We start from the raw sequence: 24,739 nt of genomic DNA on the forward strand, positions 1-24,739 counted from the left end.
ATGATATTCAGAACATTGTTTTTGAGAGATATGCACAATTTTGTGAAAAAGGCAGGCGTCAGCACACCCAATTGAAAATAATGCTGTACACATTGAAGGACTTTACAAACACATTCATAAGTATTCATAGACAAAGCTATACATAATTTTAACAAAGGAATCAAAATCCATTTTTATGTGCATACGAGGTTTATACAAATGGCTTTGCATTCTAGAACACATTCTTATTTTGTGTAATTCCCATAGTTGAATGCACAAGACGAGCCCAGAACATCCAGAAAGATTCATTTTGGTCCTATAGCGTAGGTTTTTAATAAAGTGCCAGATTTTGCTGTTTCCTAGACAGTAAAATGAAATAGAACCAATATATAGGACAAGCTTTTAAAATTCAATGCATTTCATTTGTAACAGAAAGACCCTTCCAATGGTATTTGGTCAAGCAATGTCCCTGAAAAAATGGCTACAAATTCTTTGTTTTTCTTTCTTCCCAAGGGAATGAACTGAAATGTGCTCTACTGAAGACCCTTGTTTGCTGAATAGCATACTTGTGAAAGCTTCAATAACAAACATGTCCTACTTCTATGTTTATATAGGAAACAGGAATTATGGGATAATTCCCACTTGGGACTCTGTCATTGTGCAAAATAAGCTCACAATGGAACATCAGGCAGAAGACCTGGGCACATTCAGTCTCTGAAGAAATTGATGGACGAGAGAAACCCTCTTATTTATGATATTTAGACAGCTTTCAAATGATAGCTTAATTGATTTAAGAACAACCAACAGCAGCCTGTACAACACACTGGAAAATAAAGTATGGTGTTTGTGGGTTCCTGCAACTGATAAAATTTAATAGCCACCACAAGTTATGGCAATAGAATACACTGGGATAAAAATTAATTTCTCTATTAGTCAGGAATACCATCGTTAAATCTTAACAAAGACCAAACATTGTGTATAGAGAGGCAGTAAGAAGGTCGCCCCTGTTGGTAGGTAGCACAGCACAAATGTTTGGTTTCATAACAGGGTTTGGGAGAACTACCTCTCCAAAGTCTACTGGTGCTGAAGCTCCTGCTGCTGCCGCCTCCTCCTCTGCTGTAGGTGCCACTGTACAGTCTCAGGCGACTGGGCAAGGGGAACACACAGGATCTTCAGATGCTAAGATGAGAAAAATCAATTTCAATGCCCAAAAGACAGAACTTCTGAGGCAGAAGGTGACTATTGTAACTACCAATTGGTCTACATGACTGGGAGGCAGAATGCTGACTTGTTTAATGTGATTGCATTCAAACAGGACTTCAGGAAGGTATTGTATAGAAGAACAAGTCTAGGATTGGGAAAAAATGTCAGTCATCAAACTTAGGGAAATGGATGATGGAATGCATGTGTGCTTCCTTCCCTGAAGGAGGAGAATGCCAGACTTTCCTGGGTGATCAGAGTAATGTCACATTCTCTAGAACAAACATTGTGTTTATACTTCTGAGAATATCTGTGCTCCTTTAAACAAGCTGTTCTGTAACTTAAGCAATGGTGATACATGCTGATTAAACCATCCCAGAGCCATTGATATTTCATCAAGTGTGCCACTGGGAAGTCTCTGAAAAGATTCTCATGCACTTGTCCTGTCCTGCAAACCTCTCCTCTCGTACATCCCCATCATTGCAGAACAATCAGTTCAGTCTTAAAGTGCTTTAGAAAAGGTTTTATGTTCAAAAGACCAAAGATACCAGAGGTAGAAATATATGGATGCATAAGAAAGCATTTCACTACATTAAAATAATTTTTGACCAGGCAGTAGTGGTGCGTGCCTTTAATTCTAGCATTTGGGAGGCAGAGGCAGGCAGGTCTCTGTGAGTTCAAGGCCAGCCTGGTCTACACAGCGAATTCAAGGACAGGTGCCAAAGCTATACAGAGAAACTCTGTCTAGAAAAACTAATAATAATAATAATGATAATAACAACAATAACAACACAATAATAATAATTTTTGACTTATGGGCCTGGTAGTACTTGTAAGTCTGAGGCAAATTTAAAGCCAGTCTGAAGTATACACTGATACTTAGTTCTAAAAGCAAACAAACAAACAAACAAAAACAAATCAAATTTCTGATTCTAAGACTATATTGGCTTTGGAACAAGAAATTCTTTACTAACAAACATTTACATAAGAAAATTTTGGTGGTTTCTTTATGTTTTGATGAAATATAGACACTGTGTCTTGAAAAAATTTTTAGACTTGAATGTAATATGTAAGTATATTAAAACAAAATCATTGACTATCTCTAGAACCCACAGTGCATCATGACTGTTTAGACGCAAAGAAACCCTCTTCAAAACCTGGCATTTTCACACAGACACTTGTACTGGATCTATCACATTTCGGATATGGTAGAGTGACAAATGAGCATGAATTATGACAGAATTATGACTGAGCAGAACTCGTCACAGAAGCCATTCTAAGTCAGTCAGTCAAGTTATTTCCTCTACACTTTACTCCCAGGAGACAACAAATCCAAGATTTCAGTGAACGGCTTATACATTGTTTTGTTCACAATTTTTGATGTGCTGTATTTTATTTGTAGTAAGTGTTGCACTTTTATTAATGCAAATAAATTTAAAAAGTAGGTATGCTCAAACAACAAACCACAAAGCAAATTATGAGCCCTCAGATAAACACAATTCTGGTTCTACAAAATATTAGATCATGGTCACATACCTTAAGCTCTATTAGAAGTTTCTCTTTACAGTAAAAGGACTTTTGTGATTTCAATGAAATAATAAAAATTTAACACTTATTTAGAGTATTTTGCATACAACTAAAATTAGTGCGCATTAATCTTCAAGTATTTTAACATTAGATGGCAAGAAGAAACTCCAGATCTACACGATTATTACACAATAGAACTTGGCAATGTTTTAAAAGTTAAAACATATTGGGATAGCACACTGATGCAATCAATTTCTTGTTGGTGTGTTTAACAGGCAATGTGCATTCATCATGTGTATGTTTTGTATTCCGATTTTTGTTAGAAATTTGATTTTATTTCTTTGTTTTTAGACTTAATAAGCCATCATTTAAAAGAAATGTTTATTTGCAGGTTAATACGGAGATGTGTGTGTATTGATTCACACTTATTTTGTCATATAAAGATAAAAGGTCATGTGCAAAATATTATAGAAAAATGATTTCCTAGATTTGAAATATATAACTGCACTTAAAAATTCTTTAAAAAATTAAAATATAATTCCATCATCTCCCTCCTTTCCTTTTTTCCCTCCAACCCTTCCCATATACCCACTTTGCTAACTCTCAAATTCATGGGTTTTATTTCTTTAGTAGTTGTTACACACATACACACACACACACATGCATACACAAACATGCTTGCATTCACATTCTTAAAAACATAAATACAACATGCTTGGTTCCTATAATGCTTTGCATGCATATGATTTTAGGACTTATCACTTAGTATTACGTAACATACCAGGGACTCTTCCCTGGGAACAACCACTTTTCCCACTCTCAGTATTTCCCAGTTTCCTGTAATTCTTTGACTAGCATTGAGGGCACATGAGCCTTTCTCCTTCCAGAGATGCAGCATGAATAATAAAAATTCAAAGACAGATATTGGGGTTCAAGATGAAGATCAGAAAAGCAAAGTGGCCACCCACTGGCTCTTACCTCTGCCTCAAACCAAAATGGGTGACCCGTCCTCCACAAATCCTCAGACTGAGACTGAGACCTGCCTCTTCCTGTTTTATATTCCTCTCTAGTACTGGGATCAAAGCCCGCAGAGATCCGTCCACGTCCACCACTGCCTCCTGAGTGCTGGGATTAAAGGCATGTGCTACCCCCTCCTGGCTCTATGGCTAACTAGTGTGACTGCTGTGATTAAAGGTGTGTTCTATCATGGCCTGGCCTGTATGGTTGACTAGTGTGACTTCTTTGCACTTTGATCTTCAGGCAAACTTTATTTATTAAAACACAAACAATAAATCACTATGCATATTATATGAACATTGGTGCCCTCATTGTTCAGGTCTTATTTAGGTAGCTGTGTTGTTGAGACTTCATGTGTGTAGCTTCTCTAACATTATTGGGAGATGAATTCCCACAGCAAACTCATTATTCCTCACTCTTATCAATCCTTATTTTCCCCTTCTACAATGATCTATGAACCTTATTTGCAGGAGTTGTGTTATGGATGTTGATTCATCTGCTTAGGCCAGCAGCATTTTATTCTTGACATACATCACATTAAAAGTTTTTACAACCTATAATCTTATTAGATGCATGAAATTAGTAAAACTCAATGAACTGTGAGTATACTTTTATTATAAAATGGAGTCCTTTGCCATGTAGTCTTTAGCTAAAAGCAAGAAAATGTAAAAAAAAAAAAAAAGTAGGCTAAAAAAATGTAAGGGGATGATTTAAGTAAATGCAATTGTGCTCAGGTAAATCAAGCTTTGAAATGCTTTTATTACAGAATACACATAACAACATTTTAAATAGTGTATATACCTGTTAAGGTATTACAAAGTGAGATCAATAAATAACCATGAGGTTGTTTATGAAAAGCCTGCAAGTGTCTCCAGAACAGAGTGAATAAGACAGGTGGTAAGGGAAGGGACAGAGTGAGAAAACCTGTGGAATGCAAGAAGGAATTCCTTATTCCTTTAATCATCATTCACTAAACAATGAAAGGAGTGAATTCCAGGCATAGCATCCTGCCGAGGAGGGAGCTGCCTTCCTTACATGCTTGTCTCTAAACTCCACTCTTTTGGTTTAATGCCGAGGAAGGATTTCTTCCTTTAATACAGGAGCAGTCTCTACTTGTGTCCCTATCACAGCCCTGCTCACCTCCTGCAAGAAAGACCTTGTCTTGAAGTTTCCTTGCATTTCTTCTCATTGTCAGCATCTAGACTGGCTCCAGACTTCCAGGCTCCCTGCAATCTACATCCTGCTGCTTCCCACAGCTTAGGCACCAGTCAATGTTTATTTCTTGCTCACTGACCAACTCTTATGGAGCAAGCACTGTATACAATATCAGTGCCCTCAATGATAGAGAGTGATGGATAGCAAGAGTGGTTTTCTGAAAGCAACCATTTATCCCTTTTCTTGGTCTTTTTGTTTGTTGTTGTTGTTGTTGTGTTTTGGGGACAGAGTTGTGATAAATAGCCTATGCTGTCTTTGAACTCACTATATCATCCAGGCTGGCCTCAAACACATGGCAATCTACTTATCTGAGTGGTGAGATTAGAGGTGTATGCCACATACATGATGTCTTAGTTAGGATTTCTATTGCTGTGAAGAGACACCATGACCATGGCAAATCTTATAAAGGAAAACATTTATTGTGGTGGCTCACCTACAGTTCTGCAGTTTAGACCATTATCTTTAAGGTGGGGAGCAAAGCTGCTTGTAGGCAGACATGATGCTAGAGAAGGAGCTGAGAGGTCTTACATCTTGACTCCCAGGCAACAGGAAGTCATCTGAGACACTGGACAGTATCTTGAGCATATGTGAGACCTCAAAGTCTGCCTCCACAGTTACACACTTCTTCCAACAAGCCATATCTACTTCAACAAAGCCACATCTCCTAATAGTACCAATCCTTTTGGGGGACATTTTCTTTCAAACCACAACACATGACCTATTTCAGTTTACAAACCTTTCTCTTTTCAACCCACAGAGCTCTACTTTGATCTACTTTTTTTTTTTTTTTTGATGTGGAAGAAATTCTAGGTTGGGCCCCACATCTGGTCTTCTTGGGCCAACCTTAGGCAAGGCGTATGACAAGGATACATGGATGTTTTTCTTAACCTCTTGTGATGCTAAAATTGCAGCACACTTCAGGCCAGTCAATACCTGTGTCCAGCAAACAAAAGCCAGGGGCATCGCTGTGAGGTGCCAGTATCCACAAATCATTATAACTCCTTCCCCAGCCAACACCTCAGTCTTTTCCATTGGGAGCTCTTGTTTTCAATATTGATTAATTCATTTCCTTTGAACTGCTGATTCTATCTGTCTTCTGCAATGCAGTACAGTTTCTCTCAGGGAGTTTTCTTTGCTTGTCTCTTAAGTGTTGGTTGTATCAATTTTATTTCTTAAATATTTCAGAAGTCAGTTCTTTTCTCTCCACTTCAGTTATCACTGATTTATACAGTAAACTGACTTTTGCCTGGCTTGCCATAATAACCTGTCAACTTAGCTCTTTTTTTAAATTCATACTCTGCATGCTCATCAAAAAGAATACAGTCCTTCTATGTGGACTGAGTTGCATCTCCTAAAACTGATACCTTAATTTAAACATCTTATTTCTAGCGCCCACAAAATGTGGTTGATTTTAAAGAAGTCATTTATTTAAAATAAAATTATCAAGGTGAACATTAATGTAGTATGGTGGTTATGCTTGAAAAACTAGAAGATTAGGGCATACCTACATGAAGAAAGACTACACATTTGCACAGGGAAAGCAAGGTTCTCTGCAAAATCAGAAAAGTGGATGTAGAAAAACCAGTCTTGCTGGCACGTCTAGAGTCATCAGACTGGATCCATTCAGCTGCATCTGCCTCTTGGGCATTGCAACAAAGCTTAACATGTTTAAGTTAATGTCTTCCTTTCTTTGCATCTCTCCTACCTGCAAATACTATTTACAGTGCTTACAGAATAATTCACTAAAGGCTTGGTTCATCAGTATAGAAAAGAATCTCCCCTTCTTTTATTTTCCCTCTCTTCAATCTTGCATGATTCCAATATAGTTAGTCACCAAAATATCTGAGTCTTCTTCTTAAGTGTGTCTTATGTCTAATCTACTTCACTGCAATCGATATGAATTGCTTCTTATGATTTCTTGTCACCCAGAAACTATACACCTATCTTTAGAGTCCTCAACTCCTTCTCTTTCAAATTTGCTTTGAAATTTGAATTTGTAACATTTGTTCATTGCTCAACTAGGTGCTCTGCAGTAAATCTTGGCTCCTCCAAAATTAAGGTTCTTTCTGAGACTGAGATATGTACTAGATGTTGTATTAATAAAGTGTCTCGATACCTATGCTGATAAATTATTCTTTATATGTGCAAAGTTAGATACAGAAGACAAAAGAACAAAGAATTTGGAACAGAATTTTCATCACAACTGAAATAAAAAGTTTTTGAAAAATTCTCATACCGGTGTTCCAAAGAGTATGGAAAAGTGACATGTGATTCTTATTGGGGCCTTAATATATAAACTTTTCAGGGATTAGTCAATTAATAGCTATTGGCAAAGACAATAAACACATTGTTAAAAGCATTATTGTTCTAAAAAAGCATTATTGTTCTTTGAATAAGTCCTGGAATCTGAACTATTCATCATTAAGGGAACTTAATGACACCTTAACAGCAGGCAGCAATTACCAAAGGATCGCGGATGCACAGTTGACATTCTATGCTAAACAATTAATTTCAAAGCCAATTGAAAGAAACTTTGCTTTAAATCACAGCATCATGAAGTCTGGTTATTGTTAGGGTTTGATTATAGTTCTAAGAATTTTCTGGTATTTTCATTTCCTGGGTCTGCTGGTAATAACTGTATCATCTTAAGACAAATGTTTCAGGAGTGGAATGTGATAAACAACCGTGGATCAGAGGGTCCATGTTTGAAAGGCCTGCCTGGCATTAGAACTTATTTGATTTTTTTAATACAGTGTTTTGTGTAAAGGCTTCACCTTTCCATCATGGAGCTGTTGCGGTGCAACACCAGAGAGCATCCTTTTCCCTCCAGTATTATTCTGAAGCATTTGACTTCACTGTCTCCTTTTCTTTGGCTTGGAAACCCTGGCTTCTTGGGGAACCATAGCTTCTAGAAGGTATCTGTGGTATTGGTTGGGAGAAAGTAAGGTAGGCTGAGATTATTTTTCTCATCTCCAGCACCCTGTTCTTTTACTTCTTTTCAGATTTACCAATGGGGAGAAAATAAGCAAATACAATCTGGCCAGAAGAAGGCCTTGAGTGACCCTTCCACCCTTATACCACAGTGGTAGAAATAACAACACAGCTGAAGCTATAGCTCTCTCTTGAGTTTGTCTCCAGTTTCATCTTTCTTCTTTCCAAGTAGAGAATGACAGTTTTAGAGAATGTGTGTCAATCAACTGTTGATAGTTAGATGGATACCTTCAGACATTAATTTTCAAATTCTTCATCTACCGAAGGCTTCTTTACAATCTGGTAATAATAACATCCAGACCATCTTCCCTCCCCATTACCACTAGTGAGTCTAATGTTGTCCTGGTCACAGTTGATATCCAGGTCAACTCTGAGATAACTGGTATGGTATTGGTAGCACTGCCTTTCTGTGTTATCTTTACACAGGGAGTTATCTTCAGTGGCTGGCTTATTCTGATACTCTTCAGGATCTTTGCTCCCTGCCTGGATCAATCTTGTACCTATGAGTGTTGATACTTTTCCAACAACAATCCTTAACTTTTGCTTCCAACAGTTAGACTTCATGGAGCCTTTTGCCTGGAATTCAGTAGGTATTTAATGAGTATTTGCAGAACTCTGGGTACATATTCTATAGCTGGGCAGCTGAAGTCCTTTTTAACATCAAGACTAAAGTGTAAAACCCTGCACTATTACTCTATGCACCTTTTTGTTGGTTCCCCGGGGCCATTGGAGGTGGGTTGAAAGTGGTTCCTCTCAGCTACAGTGTCCTTAGGTAGAATGACTAGATTCATTTTATTTTCACACTTTTGTTAAATATTAAGTCTGTCTTTCATAGTTAATGACACAAACAATATTTTAATTGCAAATTGATGCTGACATTTGGTCAAGGGCCAATTAACCTTTCTGCCCATTCTCTCCTTTACCTCTCTAACAAGCCAGCATTCCTAGAACAGCAAAAGTCACAGCAAGTCCTAGCCTTCATTAGAACTTAATGGTTGCCATAACACTTGAGTTTTCTTAGCACACAAAGTAACATTTGTTCTTTTTGCACCCCTTGCACAGTGAGGAGAAGCCCCTAAGCACACCTGTTCTTCTCTTATTAAAGCCTCTCACTAATCACTAAGGGGTTGCTGACACATCTTGTGTTGAGTAGATTTCAACAGTGATAGAAACCTTGCAAAGTGTCTTTTGTGTGATGATAATTTCCATATTTCCTTGACTGCTATGGATAACTACTGCTTTTAACATCAATAGCAGAATTTATGGCTCAAATTTCTGAGTATTGGGAAGATTTAAATTATGCTTCTAGCTGCATGTTCTTACTAATATATTTTTGTACCCTTCTTTTATTATTAAATTTTAAAATGGTACTGGGGATTAAAACCAGGGCTTCTTACATGCTTAGTAAACATTCTACTACTACATCATGTATTTGTCCAACCCTTCAAGTGCATTCTTAATGGTATACATTTGAAGCTCTATTATTGAATATCACTGCATAGTTTTAATTTTTCTAGAAAATTCTATCTATTCAACTACCCTATCATAGACTTTATATACAGGCCACCATTTTAGGCAATAAAGATGAGAATGGGAAACATTTTTCCAAAAGAAACTCTAGGCTTTCAAGGGAAATAATAATCAAGACAATGAATGAGTAGAGCAAAGGTGATATGTCAATATCTGTATCATCTATGTCTATCTATGTCTATGTAATCTGTGAGGCTTTTTTGTTAGCTTGAGAGGCTTGAAAGAGGCTTTCTAGTACCACTTATCTCTAGAGTCATGGGTAATAAGTGAAAGAGTAGGGAAAGCTGTATCGGGCTGAGATAACATGTATACAAAAGTCTAGGAATAAGCGTATAACTTATGGGTTAAATATAGTCTGTAGGAAAGGTGAAGGGTGGTGAGGAGGAGGAAAAGATGGACTTTTTTTCTGAATTTATTAAAAAGTAAAGACATTAAGGGTTTCTTTTTTAATTAAAGATTTTGATGTCAGAAGTGACACTGGATTTGTGGATTTGTATTGTAGCCTTGGATGCAGAGCAGCTGTTAATGAGAACAGAGGGCAGGAAGTGTGTGATCCTGACGATAAACTGAAGTAAAGCACAGGCAATGAACACTTAGAAAAGGAAAAATAAGATACACCACACATGGTTGTGATTTGACATTTAGTTGTGTAGTTGTTAGGAGTTTATTAGGTAGTTACCTCTACATATTAGCTTCATGAGGTGAAAGATAGGATTTGTTTTTATCCATACTTGTTTTTCCTGCACTGATTCAGTGTCTGCTATGGAAGTGCCCATTAAGAAGTTGCTGAGTGAGCCAGGTGGTGGTGGCACACACCTTTAATTCCAGCACTTGGTAGGCAGAGGCAGATGGATCTCTGTGAGCTTGAGGCCAGCCTGGTTTACAAGAGCTAGTTCCAGGACAGGCTTCAGAGCTGCAGAGAAACACTGTTTCAAAAAACGAAAGAAAGAAAGAAAGAAAGAAAGAAAGAAAGAGAAAGAAAGGAAGGAAGGAAGGAAGGAAGGAAGGAAGAAAGGACTTGACAGTCACATTCTGTATCCAATAGGCTGGGCACTGGGCAGTCTATCATGCAGTGAGTACATAGGTGAACAGGCTGGAGAAGATTCTGGTTCTCACAGAGAAATCTGAGAAACTCATCTGTGCTAACAGAAATTGTAATTGTGGGCTTAGAAAATTCCAGTCATAAGTGTAGCTACTTTATATTACAAGGACCACCAAAGACCTTTTGGGGTAAGTGGCATTTGATTTGAGAGTTGAATGATAAAAAGGAGTCAGAGAGTTCCAGACAGAAGGAAATGAATAAGCGAGTTAGACAGATTTAACGGAGCCTGTTGACTGACTAATGTGGGAGTAAGAAATAGGACTGAGATGATTCACAGGTTCTAGAAAATGTTATTTCTATTAGTTGAGCTTGGAAATGCCAGACAAAGTGCAGACAGTGATGTAGAGGATGAGCCCTACTGTCCCACTTTGACTTCAGTGCACCTGCGATGTGTTGAACTTAAGACGGAGATGCTCCAAGATGTGTCCACTAAAGATATAAGGGCATGGGCCCTGAGTGAAGGGTGGCCACAATGCCATTAACTTTTTTTTTTTTTTTTTTTTGGTTTTTCAAGACAGGGTTTCTCTGTAGCTTTGGTGCCTGTCCTGGAACTAGCTCTTGTAGACCAGGCTGGCCTCGAACTCCCAGATATCCACCTACCTCTGCCTCCCGAGTGCTGGGATTAAAGGCATGTGCCACCACCGCCCAGCTGCTATTAACTCTTAACCTGCAAATTTCCCATTGATTACACTTGCTGAACACTGTCCTGCTTCTATCCTTTGTACTCTTACTCCTTCTCAAATTCAGGACCTCTTCTTGTACACGCACACACATGTGTGTGCACACATACAGAGATGAGTTCATTTGCTGTTTCTTATATTTATATGTGCTGACCACTTATTGGATTACCTATCGGGGGGGGGTTGCTCCCTTGAAGAAGATGGAGTCTTTCTTTTTCAGTAACCATTAATTGTCTATAGCTCTTCATGTAGAGGTGTGGCCTTGAGAGATTTTCCCTACCCACACTGGCATATCCACTGCTGATGTCACTGTTCTTGTCTTGTTTAGTTGATTGTATTGCTGAGATTTCAAGGTTGCAGCTCTATGTTGTAGATCGAGGATACTACCTCACAGAAGATATCATGGTTCTCTTACTTTTATAGTATTTCTGACCTCTCTTGTCAGGCATTATTCTCAGGGTCTCTCTCTCTCTCTCTCTCTCTCTCTCTCTCTCTCTCTCTCTCTCTCTCACACACACACACACACACACACACTTACTAACCATGATATGTCACTGGTCTAGAACTTACTGTGTTGGCTTGACTCAATTCTAAGACATTCATTTCTGCTTCCTCAATGCTGAGATTATAGGAGCTCACTGTCATTCTCAGCATTTTTTAATGCAGGCTCGAGAGACTGAACTAGCCTTCCTGCTTGTAAGGAGAGCTAATAAGCTCTCATTGGTAAGCTAGATCCACAACTCTAAGTAAATACTTTTCAATACTGTCTTGGATCACATACTGCTTCCTTTACGTCCAGATGAGGTCAATGATTTGATTTCTTTACTAGATAATTTTTTTGTGGTTGATTTTGAAGACACTGTGCTAACTAGTGACAATCCAATGGTCTCCATGTGTACTGACATACTGGAGACTATCCTGCTAGATACACAGCAAATGCAGGTTACAATGGAATGTTGTTTCAGTAGAGATGGCTCCACAAGGAATGAGAACTCAGAGAGTTGCCCTACCTGTCAGATACTCTTCAAAAGGTGCCAGAAAGCTAGGCTTTAGCAAGTGATGCTCTCAAGTGCTGATAGACATGCACTTAATTTGCTGATAGATGTACACACTTGATTGTGAACTCCAGACACACCGTGATCACAGCCTCACCACACACAGACATGGAGACAAACAATCATAGCAAAAGAATCTGGTCTGGGAGCCAGCCTAAGTTCCCTATTAACCTTTGGACATGGCTATTGTAGCTGGAACCATCCACTGCCAGCAGGTTCCTCTTATAACCCAGTGCTCCACTTCCTGAGCGACAGCTTGGATTTGGTAGTTTATCTCCCCGAGTGCATTATGCTTATTGTGTTGGCCGCACTTTTTCTGTCTGATTTTCACTTCCAGATTTCTGTAAGCTGGACCTTTGCAACCATTTTTTTTTTTTTGTGTGTGTGTGTGTGTGCCCAGAGTATTTCAAAATGCAAATTGAGTATATTGTGTTTTAGGAGTCAAAGTTCCCCAGAAACTCTTAGTGATTATTGGATCACTTGTGGTTTGCTAAGCAGGCATTTGACACAAGGGCCATGCTACCTTGTGCTCACGGACTGATTTGAACATTTGAACATCTACTTATGCCGTACATCTAAAGAGCATCACAGAAAATTTCCAACATTGCTAAGGATGTGAATTCAATAGTGGATTATAACAAATCTCATATTTATGATTACACTTAAAATACATCAATGCCAGTCTTCCAAACTTTCTATGATTTGATGCTTTGTATATTTGTAAAATTAAAATATGTATGACTTCTGTAAATTTGTGTGATTGTGTCACATCTGTATTTTCCAGTAGCTATAAATAATTCAAATATCATGTGTTAATATTTCACCTGCCTGTCAATCTCAACTGACCTGAGGACATAAACCAGCACATTTCTCCCACATTTTCTCTGCAGTTGTTTAATTGTGTGCAAAATACATACGAATACAGGAAGCTTTTTAGTTGTTAGTCCATAAAAGTATATTATCCTATATCTTATATGTTTTTGAATGTCCCTTCTCTCCCTCAACTTTTAGATGTGGATTGTAACGTCTCTGCATTATTATTGTTGATCCTTAATTCTGATAATGGATTTTTCTTTGTCTTATTTACTTGGTAAGAAATATGCCTGGTACCTGTTTTCACCATGTCCTAGTCAGTCTAATCACATTTTATATCAAGTGAATACCTAGCTGTGACAACTGTGTTTTCTAAATAGTTCACACATTCTCACTGACTTAAATGACCAACACTGTCACGTTTTAATTTCTTTTTTTTAATATTATTTATTATGTATACAATATTCTGTCTGTATGACTGAAGGCCAGAAGAGGGCGCCAGACCTCTTTACAGATGGTTGTGAGCCACCATGTGGTTGCTGGGAATTGAACTCAGGACCTTTGGAAGAGCAGGCAATGCTCTTAACCACTGAGCCATCTCTCCAGCCCCAAGTTTTAATTTCTTACAAACACTGAGATCTACTTTGGACTTCCTAGGCCTTTACTGAGTTACCGTTTAGTTTAGAACAGTATTTATTTGTCAGGAAGTCTGAGTACTGTCTTCTGATGTATGTTAAGGTAAGTCTTCTATCATTAATATTACTTGTTAATTCATAGCTGACATATATCATTTTTCTCATTTGAACACAGATTGTCTCGTTCAATTAAAAGCTTTAGGAACCTTCAGGGGAGTTTAATTAAACTGATATTGAACTTCATAATTAGAAATACCACTTGATATATTAAATCTTACGACAGAAATACTGTTTTTTCATTATTTTCATATCTTATTTGCTTATCAACAATAATTTATTTCATAAATTTTGTACCTCTTCTGTGAAATTTATTCCTTTGTATTATTTAGCTTTTGTTGCTCTAAGGAATGCAATATTTATTTCAATTTTTTTACCAATGATTTTTTGCTAGAAGATAAATAAAAATTATTGATGTTCTTATGTTTATATTATCTCTAATTACCTTGCAAAATTGTTCTTATTCTGAGGTTGAAGAGATGGATCAGTGTAGGACCAGGGTTCGATTCCCAGCACCTACGTGAAGGCTCACAAGTGCTTTTAATTCTACTTTCAGGGACCCAACACCCTCTCCTGTTCTCCAAAAGCATGCACATGGTGCATACACACACACACACACATACACACACACAGAGTCATACATAAAATAACTTGAAAAATAATTGCTATTCATTTTATTTGTGTATTAACTCTCAGATTTGCCAGGGCATAACACGATTGTATGTTAGCAAGGACACAACCCTTACTTATTTTCATTTGGAGTCACAAGGCAGGAAGAGCCTTTTTGGTTCCTCTCCTATGTATGAGAGTTGGAAAATACTGAGGCTGTGGCTGAGACTCAGGAATGAGCACCTGGTTGATGTGGACAAAGCCTGGGTTTAAGCCTCAGCTGTGCAAAAGAAGGTAAATAGGGAAGTAAGGTAAAGAAGGGAGAAGAGAGCTGTGTGACACCGGGAAACTTGCTCAATCCCTTTAACTTTTACTTTCTTCATTATAGAATGGGCATTGATAGCACACCTACTATGTGTACCACACATTTTAACATACAGTCTGGTGACACTCTGTGAGGTGAGCATGTTGATAAAATGTACCCAGAGTTTGTGCAATGATAAGATGAAAAGTCTGCACAAACCCTGAGAGAGAAAGAACACTGCAAACTACGACAGCTGAATATGCAGAAAAGTGAGCTTTAAATGGGGTGTCTATTATCTAGAGCTAAATTTAAAGCTTAAAAAAATTAAGATGGAACACGTAAAATTACTACTAAGAAATTAGTAGTCACACTTCGTCGTAACACTGACGAAGAAAGACGGAAGACAACAGTTAAGTTTAGAACAACCGCTGGACTAGAGAACCCAGCACATCAGCAGACTGTGATAGAAATGGACACACTCAGTATAGATTCTCACATCACTTAGTGCAAGTTAACTTTTTAATAAATAAAGATTAATATCCCTCCAAGTAATTATATGTTATTAAATATGAATTAATTTGAATAAGTTCTCTGGGCTGGAACACTATTATTGCTTTCAATTTAGCAAAAGTGATCTTATCCTATTTATCAGTTTGAAGAAACTGTTTTATGCTAGTTTGAATTTCTTATACCTGTACCAACTTTGCAAACTTTAAACAAATTTGTTACTGTTAGAGAGAGTTTAGCGCTTCAGTTTTTACATTTAACCAGGAAAAAGCTTTTCCCAACGTGATTATTTTATGGTTACTTACCAAAAGAAAGAGATTTAAAAATATTAGAATCCATTAACTGTAATTCTATCACAAAAAATAAAAGAGAATAAAAATTCTTGATTCTGATCATAACAAAAGCTAGTACTAACACAGGAGGATAGAAGATTCAAACTGGTGTCTATGGACAGCACATTAGATCAGAACATCATAATTGAATATGTTATGAGTATATATGTATATACACACACGGATAGTGTTGCTATAATAACAAGTTAGAGGAAATGTAAAATTTTAGAACCCAAATACATATTTGCTGTAAACTAAAATCTTCATTCTGGTTGCAAGAAACTTCCAAAACTTTCCATCCTAATATACATATTAACATAACCCTTGCCTGCACAGATGACTGATACATTCACAGCAGAAACATGGACTATTATGGGCTGTAGATGATGGACCAGGCATCTACCACTGTTAAAGGGACAGCTGAGGAGGACTTCTTTTCAATTTAAACAGTGGTGTTTATTCTTGATCCGTTACCTGAGACGGGCGGTGGTGGCGCACGCCTTTAATCCCAGCACTTGGGAGGCAGAGGCAGGCGGATCTCTGTGAGTTCGAGACCAGCCTGGTCTACAAGAGCTAGTTCCAGGACAGGCTCCAAAACCACAGAGAAACCCTGTCTCGAAAAACCAAAAAAAAAAAAAAAAAAAAAAAAAAAAAAGAATACGTACATGATGGCATGGGTGGGGGAGAGATGCTCCCCACCCCTTTATGCCTGAGGCAGTGGGAGAGCTGTTCCTGCCCCCCACCAGCTGCAGCACTCAGGGAGAGCAGGTCCTGCATCTCACCTGGGCAGCACAATAGAGCCAAATCTGTTGTCTGAGGTGTGGGCGAGCCAGTCCCCAAGTTGTGGGGAGAGCTGACCCCACTACTCCTCTGTCATGCGGCAGTGTGGCTGGGTGAAAGATACCTCCTTACCCTCCACCCCTCACTGCCTGTCACAGATGAGGGAGTCGACTGTTCTCCTTACCAACTGTAGAACTCAGGAAAGCTAACCCTCCTCTTTGCCTCAATAGCATAGTAGAGCTGACTCTGTTGGCAGAGGTGCAGGTGAGTTGGCCTGAAGGTCTTCCATGTGGTAGTGAGGGAAAGAGAAAGACACCATTCCCCTTGCCCCTGCCACCTGTGGTGGGTGAGGGAGCTGTCCTTGTCTCTTACCAGCTGCAGCACTCAGGAGAGTGGCCCCTACCTATTTCCTGGGCAGCACGGTAGAGCTGGCTCAGAAGGTGTAGGTATGAATGAGCCATCCCTGAGGGTCTGAAAGCAGGAGAACTGGCCCTGCTCCTTGCTCACTGCTGCAAGGGATGAACTAGCCAGGAAAATGCCGAGATCTCATCCTGATAGTGAAGACAAGGGACAGTTGGGAGGCTGATCAACCCTGCAACTACCCATGCCCAGAACCAGGGTTACGAATTGGCCCACCCCACTACCCACCCTTTCTATGATCTGTTGGAGCATGTCAAGGGACTGTTTCTGCAGGCCTAAAGCTACAGGATCACAGGACAACAATAGTTACCCAATGGGGCCCAGCATTGATAGTGTAGCAGAAACCAGATCTTCAAGTTGAAACCCAATATCTATCTCTGGGTTTTATTAATCATGCTACAAGAAACTTATCAGGTAGAACATCAGCAAACTGGCTTTTACAGTTTCAGATACATCCTGAACCTTCATCTGCTTTATCAGGCCAACAGAAGAGCATTCAGACTATGAATGACTTAAAGGACCTGCAACATTCCCACCAAAATGACGTTAACAAGTTACAGAAACTTAATGCAAAAGGTTTCATCGCAATATATAGCTGCATTTTGGGTTTTCTGATTCAAAGGGATGCTACAGAATAATGCTTTTGTACCCTGTAAAGATTTGTCACTTGTATTAGTCTTCATGGAGGATACATTTATACCATCCCCTCATTTATATTGTATCCAATTCTTTTTCTTTTCCATGCTTCTATTCTTACAGTCGCTTGAATGTTCTCCTGCGTCATTAATTCTTTCTGTTGGACCATTCCCACTAGGTTACAAGGATACTGTAATCCAATAGTTTCCCTGAGACTCTGTTCCTGTCCAGTTGCTTACACCTCACTGTTAGGTCTTGTAGTTAAGCCTGAAGGAATTCCTTGTACATGCCTTCTGCTAATCTGTACTTTGCAACCTCTCTAGTGAGTGGCACACACTGCGCTCCTGAAACAACTCCCATTGGGCTCCTATTGATGACCCATATTTCTGAGGCTGATCTGCAGTTTTCTGTTCCCATCTTCTCATTTTACGTGACTTCTCAGCAGTGATGGGTACAATTGATCCCTCTTGCTTGTATTTCTGGATGTCTGCTGTGCCCTCTATCCTCCCTCATTTTTTTTTAACTCTTTGACTCCCCAGTCTTAGGATATTTTATAGACTCTTCTCTAATGCTTCAAGCATATATGTGTTCCCAGTTCTGTGCTGGGTCTCATTTTTGTCTACTTATACTCCCTCCACTGACAGCTTCAATGAGCACCATGAAAGGTCACTTATGTGCTGATGGCTCTCGGATTTGCATTTCTTCCTCCCCAAGCAGACAATGTTTGTAACTGCCTACGCTTGAACACCTTACCAGCACCACAAAGCCCTGCTTCTTTCCACCTGCTCCTCTTCTTATTTTCTCCATATCCAGAAACTGTCCCTGCAGGGTTCCAAACCTGAGCTTCAGGACGTTCCCTAGTTTCTGTTTTTCCTTCTCACCCCAATTCTGTCTGTCAAATGTCCTCTGACTCCACAACTCCAATTGTCCATGCTTATCGTCTCCAGAGCCACCCTCTTCCAGTTTTGCACTTCTCCACAGAGCAGCTGGCTTATCTTTGTAGATCTTACATCCAGCCACAGCTTTTTCTCGCTGAAAGCCTCAGTGGCTTGTTATGAAGAGAATGCACCCTAATTCTCAAACACAGTTCACAAAATTGTAATTTTGTTCCACTCATTGCTTCCTCCATTCCTATACCTCCTATACATGCAAAATACGGTAGCTTACTCTTCAGACACATCAAACTTATCTTGTATAAACTTGAGAGTTTCACACTTGCTGGTCTCCTTGACTTCTTTCTTCTCTAGATCCCTTTTCTCACATTCTCACCTCAAAACACAAACTACCTTTTCTAGACAGGACTCTTAGGAGCAGTTTATCCAAAGCTATAGATACTCAAACCCCCAAATATTCCTAATTTCTTCAGGGTATCTGTATAAGTCTCAGTTGTTCATATTTTGTTGTCTGGTTCCCTCCACCACAGTATAAAGTCACTGAAGTGCAGATAATCCATTTCTACTGTTCTCTATTGCCCCCCTTCCACCTAGAAGTAAATTTAACTCTTGTTAGGTACTTGAGCAATTACAGCAATTTTTAAAAGACTAGCATATTATATAAAGCGAGAGTTTGCTAGGATTCATGTAGAGGTATATGCCTACCAGTTCTGTTTAGAGACTTCAGGTCTAACAGTGGGAGGAAAGACTTATTGCCCTGAGCATCACATTTATAGGTTTGACAGTGCTATGAGCAATGACCACATTTATAGGTTTTGATGGTGCTGTATGGGCAATGGGAAAGCAAAGTCATTCCATCCATTTTCTCTTAAACAGAATGTAGATATCAAAACTTCCCTTTATAAATCAAGTATATATTTTAAAATGCACATCCATTAAAATGGATGTAATAATTTAAGAGATGCTTTTTAACACTGTATGAGAATTGTGATTCCATTTTCTATTCAAAATTGCTTGAAGCACTTAAACAAGATGAAAAATTTATTCCTAAAGATGTTTAATTAGGAGTGTTTTGCAAAAATCAGTAGCCAAAATTTATTCTTTAAAATATTTTAGTGCAATTAAAACACAAAATAAATTAATTGTCAAAATGCCCCTGAACATTTTCAAGAGACTACAACTGAGGCTTTTTAATCAATCCACATACCAAGATACATTATTATATCCCATCTTTTTATACTGTATATAAATCTAAAAAGCTAGTGCTTGATAAGAGTTATGGCTTTTCAGTTAGATTAATTTAATTTTTAATCTTGTTTATAACATTAGAGAAGATTTATTTGATATTTGGAAAAATGACATTAAATGGTCAATGTGAACAGAAGTCCAATTAAGGTTATGAACAACGTTTAAATTTGAAGAGAAAAAAAATAGAGTTAGAATATAGTTGGTGAACAGATGGGCCTTTCTGAGTGAACTTTTAGGAAAGCAAATATTTGTTTTATTTTGAATAAATGGACAATAGAGTAAGTACTTTGACAGGGAAAACCCCACAATGTTTTAAGGTCATACATAATAGGACAAAATAAAACCTCATTCCACTAAAAGGAAACAGGAAATTATGACGCAGAGAAATTGCGTCAGATAATTAATACCTTTTATGAATTTTTATTTTAAATATTGCTCAGATCTGATCCTAAATGTCATACAAACCATGTAAAACTATGGCAATTTAGAAATATTTTTCATCTGTTTAGTAGAAATTAAGATTGTTTTTATTAACATAAAGTTTTGATTCTTTGGGAATTTCACATCATGTACCCCAGTTCCACTCTTTTCCAAATCCTTCCATGTCTACTCTCTATCCTCGTAGCTCCCTCACAAAAGAAAAGAAAAAGTAAACCCAGTTCACTCCTTCATCTTGCCCACCTCTCTGTCACATATTCAGTCACTGTAGGGACACGGGGACACTGGGAGCTACGGTGTGTTGTGCAGTACATTCTCTTGCCCAAACAGTTTTACTTGAGTAGATGAGTTTTTGGTCTGGTTCAAGACCTCTGGTTTCTGTTACATCATCAAAACTGGACACTCACCAAAACTCCTCTTGCATATTTTGCTGTTATGGTTCTGCAGGATTGGTCCCTTTAAGGGCTCCAGAAGGTTATAGATGGGGTTGTGTTGGAGGGAACCAACTCACAATGCTGAATGGGGATCTCCTGGGTAGTAGGTGAGTTGGTCAGCCCTGGCCTCTGTCGGTTCCCTGCCCCTTCAGGTGAGGGGCAGGGCCAAGTCTCCCTATGTTGACCAGCAGCAAGGGGTGAATCTGGGGTCAATACCCCTGCACTCATGCCATTGGGGCCAACTCTTCCATGCCCCCATCACCTGGGCTTCTCGCTTGAACCTGCCATCAGGACCAACTCTCCTGTAGAGCGAGAGACCTGCTCTCCTAGAGTTGGTGAGAGGCAGGGTCACACCTCTCCTGTGCCCAGGCCATAAGGGCCAGCTCTGAAGACCAGGACTGGTGAGGGACAGAGCCAGCTCTCCCAGGGCCAGCAAGGAACTGGGCCTACTCAGTATCGCCCCTGGCCATCAAAATGACTTTATGTGGCAGTCCAGACCATGGGCTTCCGCATGGCCTTCAAGTGGCAGTGCAGGGCACTCAGATAAGTATGGCCCAGTTGGCAGCATGGCCCTGGGACATTAACAGGGTGTTAGCTGGCAGCCCAGTCCATGGACATCTGCATGGCCTTTGGTGGTAGCATTGGCCACGGACATCAACACAGACCCAGACAGGCCCTTGGTGGCAGCACAGGATGGGACACCATGTGGTCTCAGGTGGTAGCTCAGGCCACTAACATCAGCCTGTTTCTCACCACCATCATGTCTCTAGTTCAGCCCCTTCCACAGCACATGAACCATGCTGCTTCCTTTTCTTTCCCTTTCCACCACACATACTTGCTTACGGTAGTGGTGCCCACGAGCCTGTGCCACTTGGCAGTGAGCAGGTGGGCCTCTCAAAAATAAAGATTTTTAAAGATGTGTTTTGTGTATAGCAAGACCTGAAATAATCCCGATTTGAACAGCGAGAATGGAGACAAGAGAAAAACAGAGAATTCGCAGAGTTGGGAAGCTTGTACCTTTTACTGCTCTTGATTGAGCTGGCTACCAGGGATAGACAGCTGCATGTCGTTTAATGATGAAAATCCATCTTACAAGTTCAAGCCAAAGAACCGGTACTGTGAATTCTTGTAAAATGTTAAGGAAAACAGATTTTCTGAAGTTCAGATCTTTTTCTGTGCCTTCGGAGGGCCCAGAGAGACCAGTTCTCCAGCCTGCTAGAAGACAGTTAGGCAAAGGAAAGATACCTAGTGTCCACTTACTTGGCAAGAAGCTATGGAACTGGAGTGTTAGATGATATGTCCAGGCTGACAAAACCTTCACAAACTAACAAATTAGTTCTCTAAAAAAACTACAACAAAATGAAGGTTTTTGTTTGTTTTTTTGTGGGAACTTTGCTTTGGAAAACTAGCATAAATTTCCACCAATACAGACTTCATCATTAAAGTATGTAACAAAAACAATGGTTTTAAATATTTCAGACCAAAAGAGGATGTGTCAAGAGAGGTACTCAGAGATTGGAAGATGCATTGACTTAATACGTAACGCGATGTAGCATTGTGTCCTCGAGAAAGTGCTAGAAGGAAGGCAAGAATCTAGAAACACAGCCTAGCTTAGGGCCTTGCATGGTTGTCTCTGAAAGCGGGTGAACTTCCAGATTGATAGATGCCATGATGTGTTTCAGAATGTAAGCTCTGGAAACAGTCGCAGATGGATTGCAATGGCACAGGTGTAGAGGAGGGGAAGGCTAGGACGGAGGGACGTGTGTGCATGTGGAGCTCAAGGAGGCAATAAGGGGAACAGAAGTGCTCAGAGGTGACAGAACCTGATGTCTCCAGGTAGGAAAAGTGGGTACAGCTGCTACTTCTCAGGTGGGGTTGCTTCACTGGGGGTTGATGTGAAGGTGAAGATGCTTTTGGTCCTGACTCACAGTGAATATTCTGTCTGAGGTCTGGCGATAGAGATGTGGAAGAGGAACTCAGGCCACAGCTCAGGTTTCATTTAAAACACTGGTGATTCTTAGCATGAGGTTAGCATGGAAGAACATGGGGTCAGTTCTAACAAACAGGATCTCTGTGTCTGTTCTTTCCCTAAGATGCAGAGAACAAAGTAGTACTGCTCTGCAGTACAGATGTCTGCTCCACAAAGAAAACCAAAAATGGGATGCTACTATGTTCAACAAAATTACGATGCAGCAGAAAGTGGTAGGAATATGAGGTAATATCATTATAAAGTACAAATATCTGATCATAAATTACTAATAGAAAATAATTACAAAATCAGAATTGATAAAGACAGCAAGAAACCATTCAGGAAGCTGTGCCTGACAAGGGATTTTTTTTAATGCAGCAAAACACTAGAGAACCCTCAAAGTGTTTCACTGCAATGGAGGTCAAGTACCGTCCATCTACAACACATTGATCAGAAAGCAGAAATGACTGTGGTCCTATTGCCCACATCAGAATGCACACTTGCTTCTCAGCTTTCCTTCAGTGTGTTGACAATGATAGCTGATATCAAAATAGAAGGCAAAAGAAAGAAGAGTTTATGGGAATGAGAACACAGCTAGCTCATGTACTCCAAATCTGTCAACGAAGTAGCTTTAGCAGGAAGTATAAGATCTTACATGAAATTAAACGTTACATGTAATTATATGTTACTTTGGTGAATTGTCACTTGTTACATAAGCTTGTTGGAAGGACAGCCTCCAGTGAGGAGGCCTCCTTTGTCTTAAACTTAAACGTTTTTATTCCCCTGCTTTGCCTCAGACTCAAGCACGTTTATTTCAAGAATCTGCCCAAACTTTTTCCATCCTCGAAATGGTTGACCCCTTACCTCTGTGATGGGAAGAAAAAGAAGAACAGGAAATAGCTAAGTTAAAAACATGGCATCCTTGAGAACAGCCAATGGGAGACATTCTTTCCAATAGAGATTAGTACTTATCCTATGTGATAGAAACTCTGGCACTGGGAAGGGAAAGCAGGAAGTTTATAACAGAGAAATTTTGATTGGGATTCTGTAAGCTCCTGGTTTGATGATGGTCCCTTTGCTTGCTCTCTCTGCATTTATTCTAGATGTTACAACTGCCTGACTTGATGGTGTCGTCTGCTGCCTGCTAGTTATTCTTTTACTTTTGCTTTGCTGAGTGCTGTATAAACTCATTCCTTTGAAACCTAAAGTGCAGATGTAATAAATAATTCTCTGGACTGTAAGAAACTTTTATTCTTAGAAATTGTCTTTGAAAATAACTTTTCAGAGTAAAACTTAATATTCTCTCTGGTATAATGTAAAAAGATATAGCCACTATAGAAATCATTGTGGTAAACTGAGATGAACAATCTTGTCAGTAAGTTAAAAATGCACCTATCATGTGACCCAGCAAATCTACTTCTGAGCATGCCCAAACAAATCAAAATGAAGACCTCACAGAAATACATGAACTCTCATGTTGCTACATCAACATCTATGAGAGTCTTAGGATGGAACCAACTCAGATGTCCAGTAACAAGTGAGTGGATAAACACAAAGTGGTGTGCAATGTGACAGAGTCTCATTCAGCCTTTAAGAAGGACATTCTTCCATATGTGGCAGAATGGGTAGATTTGTTGAGTGCCCGAATCAGTCATAGTGAATCATTCTGTTCAATGTGTCCACTCAAGGTGTAATGTGTCAGCGCCATCTGAGTATATGTGTTGTGTATGTGCATATGTGCATGTATGCAAATTTATGTATACTTGTGTGTATGTGTGTGTGCACTGTGCATGTGCTGTGTGTATGTATGTGGAAGTGTGTGTGTGCATATGTTCATGTATGCTAGTGTATGTATACCTGTGTGTATGTGTGTGTGCATTGTGCACATGTTGTGTATATGTATGTAGAAGTGTGTGTGTGCATTGTGCACATGTTGTGTATATTTATGTGGAAGTGTGTGCATATGTGCATGTATGCTCATGTATGTATACCTGTGTTATGTGTGTGTGCATTGTGCACATGTTGTGTATATGTATGTGGAAGTGTGTGTGTGCATTGTGCACATGTTGTGTATATGTATGTAGAAGTGTGTGTGTGTGTGTGTGCTGCTAGGCATTCACATATCAGGAAGGATGTAATGTTTTTGAAGCTCAGTTTGCCATGGGAGAAACACTTAACAGCAGCAGTGATGCAGAAGGGATGAAACCATATAAACAGGAGACCCTCCATTTACTAGTTTATGTAGCATAAACTGTTGAACATTTTCAGATTATTCTTTGCATACTTGAAGATTTACTGTTTAAATTACAGGTAATTAGAGATGTGGTAGATGATAATGGGGTTTAATATTATTATCAGCCCCAGGGGA

The 24,739-nt window shown here is 39.2% G+C and overlaps 1 protein-coding gene across 9 annotated transcripts in view; it reads right to left on the minus strand.

The window, feature by feature from the left end:
- Positions 1–24,739, minus strand: part of Lrrc7 (leucine rich repeat containing 7) — a 401,293-nt gene that overhangs the window by 154,356 nt on the left and 222,198 nt on the right. Inside the window, exon 8 of one of the 9 annotated variants that reach the window (XM_057793711.1) lies at positions 133–1,158. The exons of the other annotated variants lie outside the window; for them this stretch is intronic. Coding sequence (XP_057649694.1) covers positions 1,152–1,158 — 7 coding nt within the window. The 3' untranslated portion in view covers positions 133–1,151. Of the gene's footprint in view, positions 1–132; positions 1,159–24,739 lie in introns of those variants that run through there. 9 annotated transcript variants of the gene reach the window in all.

The sequence above is a fragment of the Chionomys nivalis genome, chromosome 18, assembly GCF_950005125.1.
Source record: "Chionomys nivalis chromosome 18, mChiNiv1.1, whole genome shotgun sequence".
NCBI lineage: Eukaryota > Metazoa > Chordata > Mammalia > Rodentia > Cricetidae > Chionomys > Chionomys nivalis.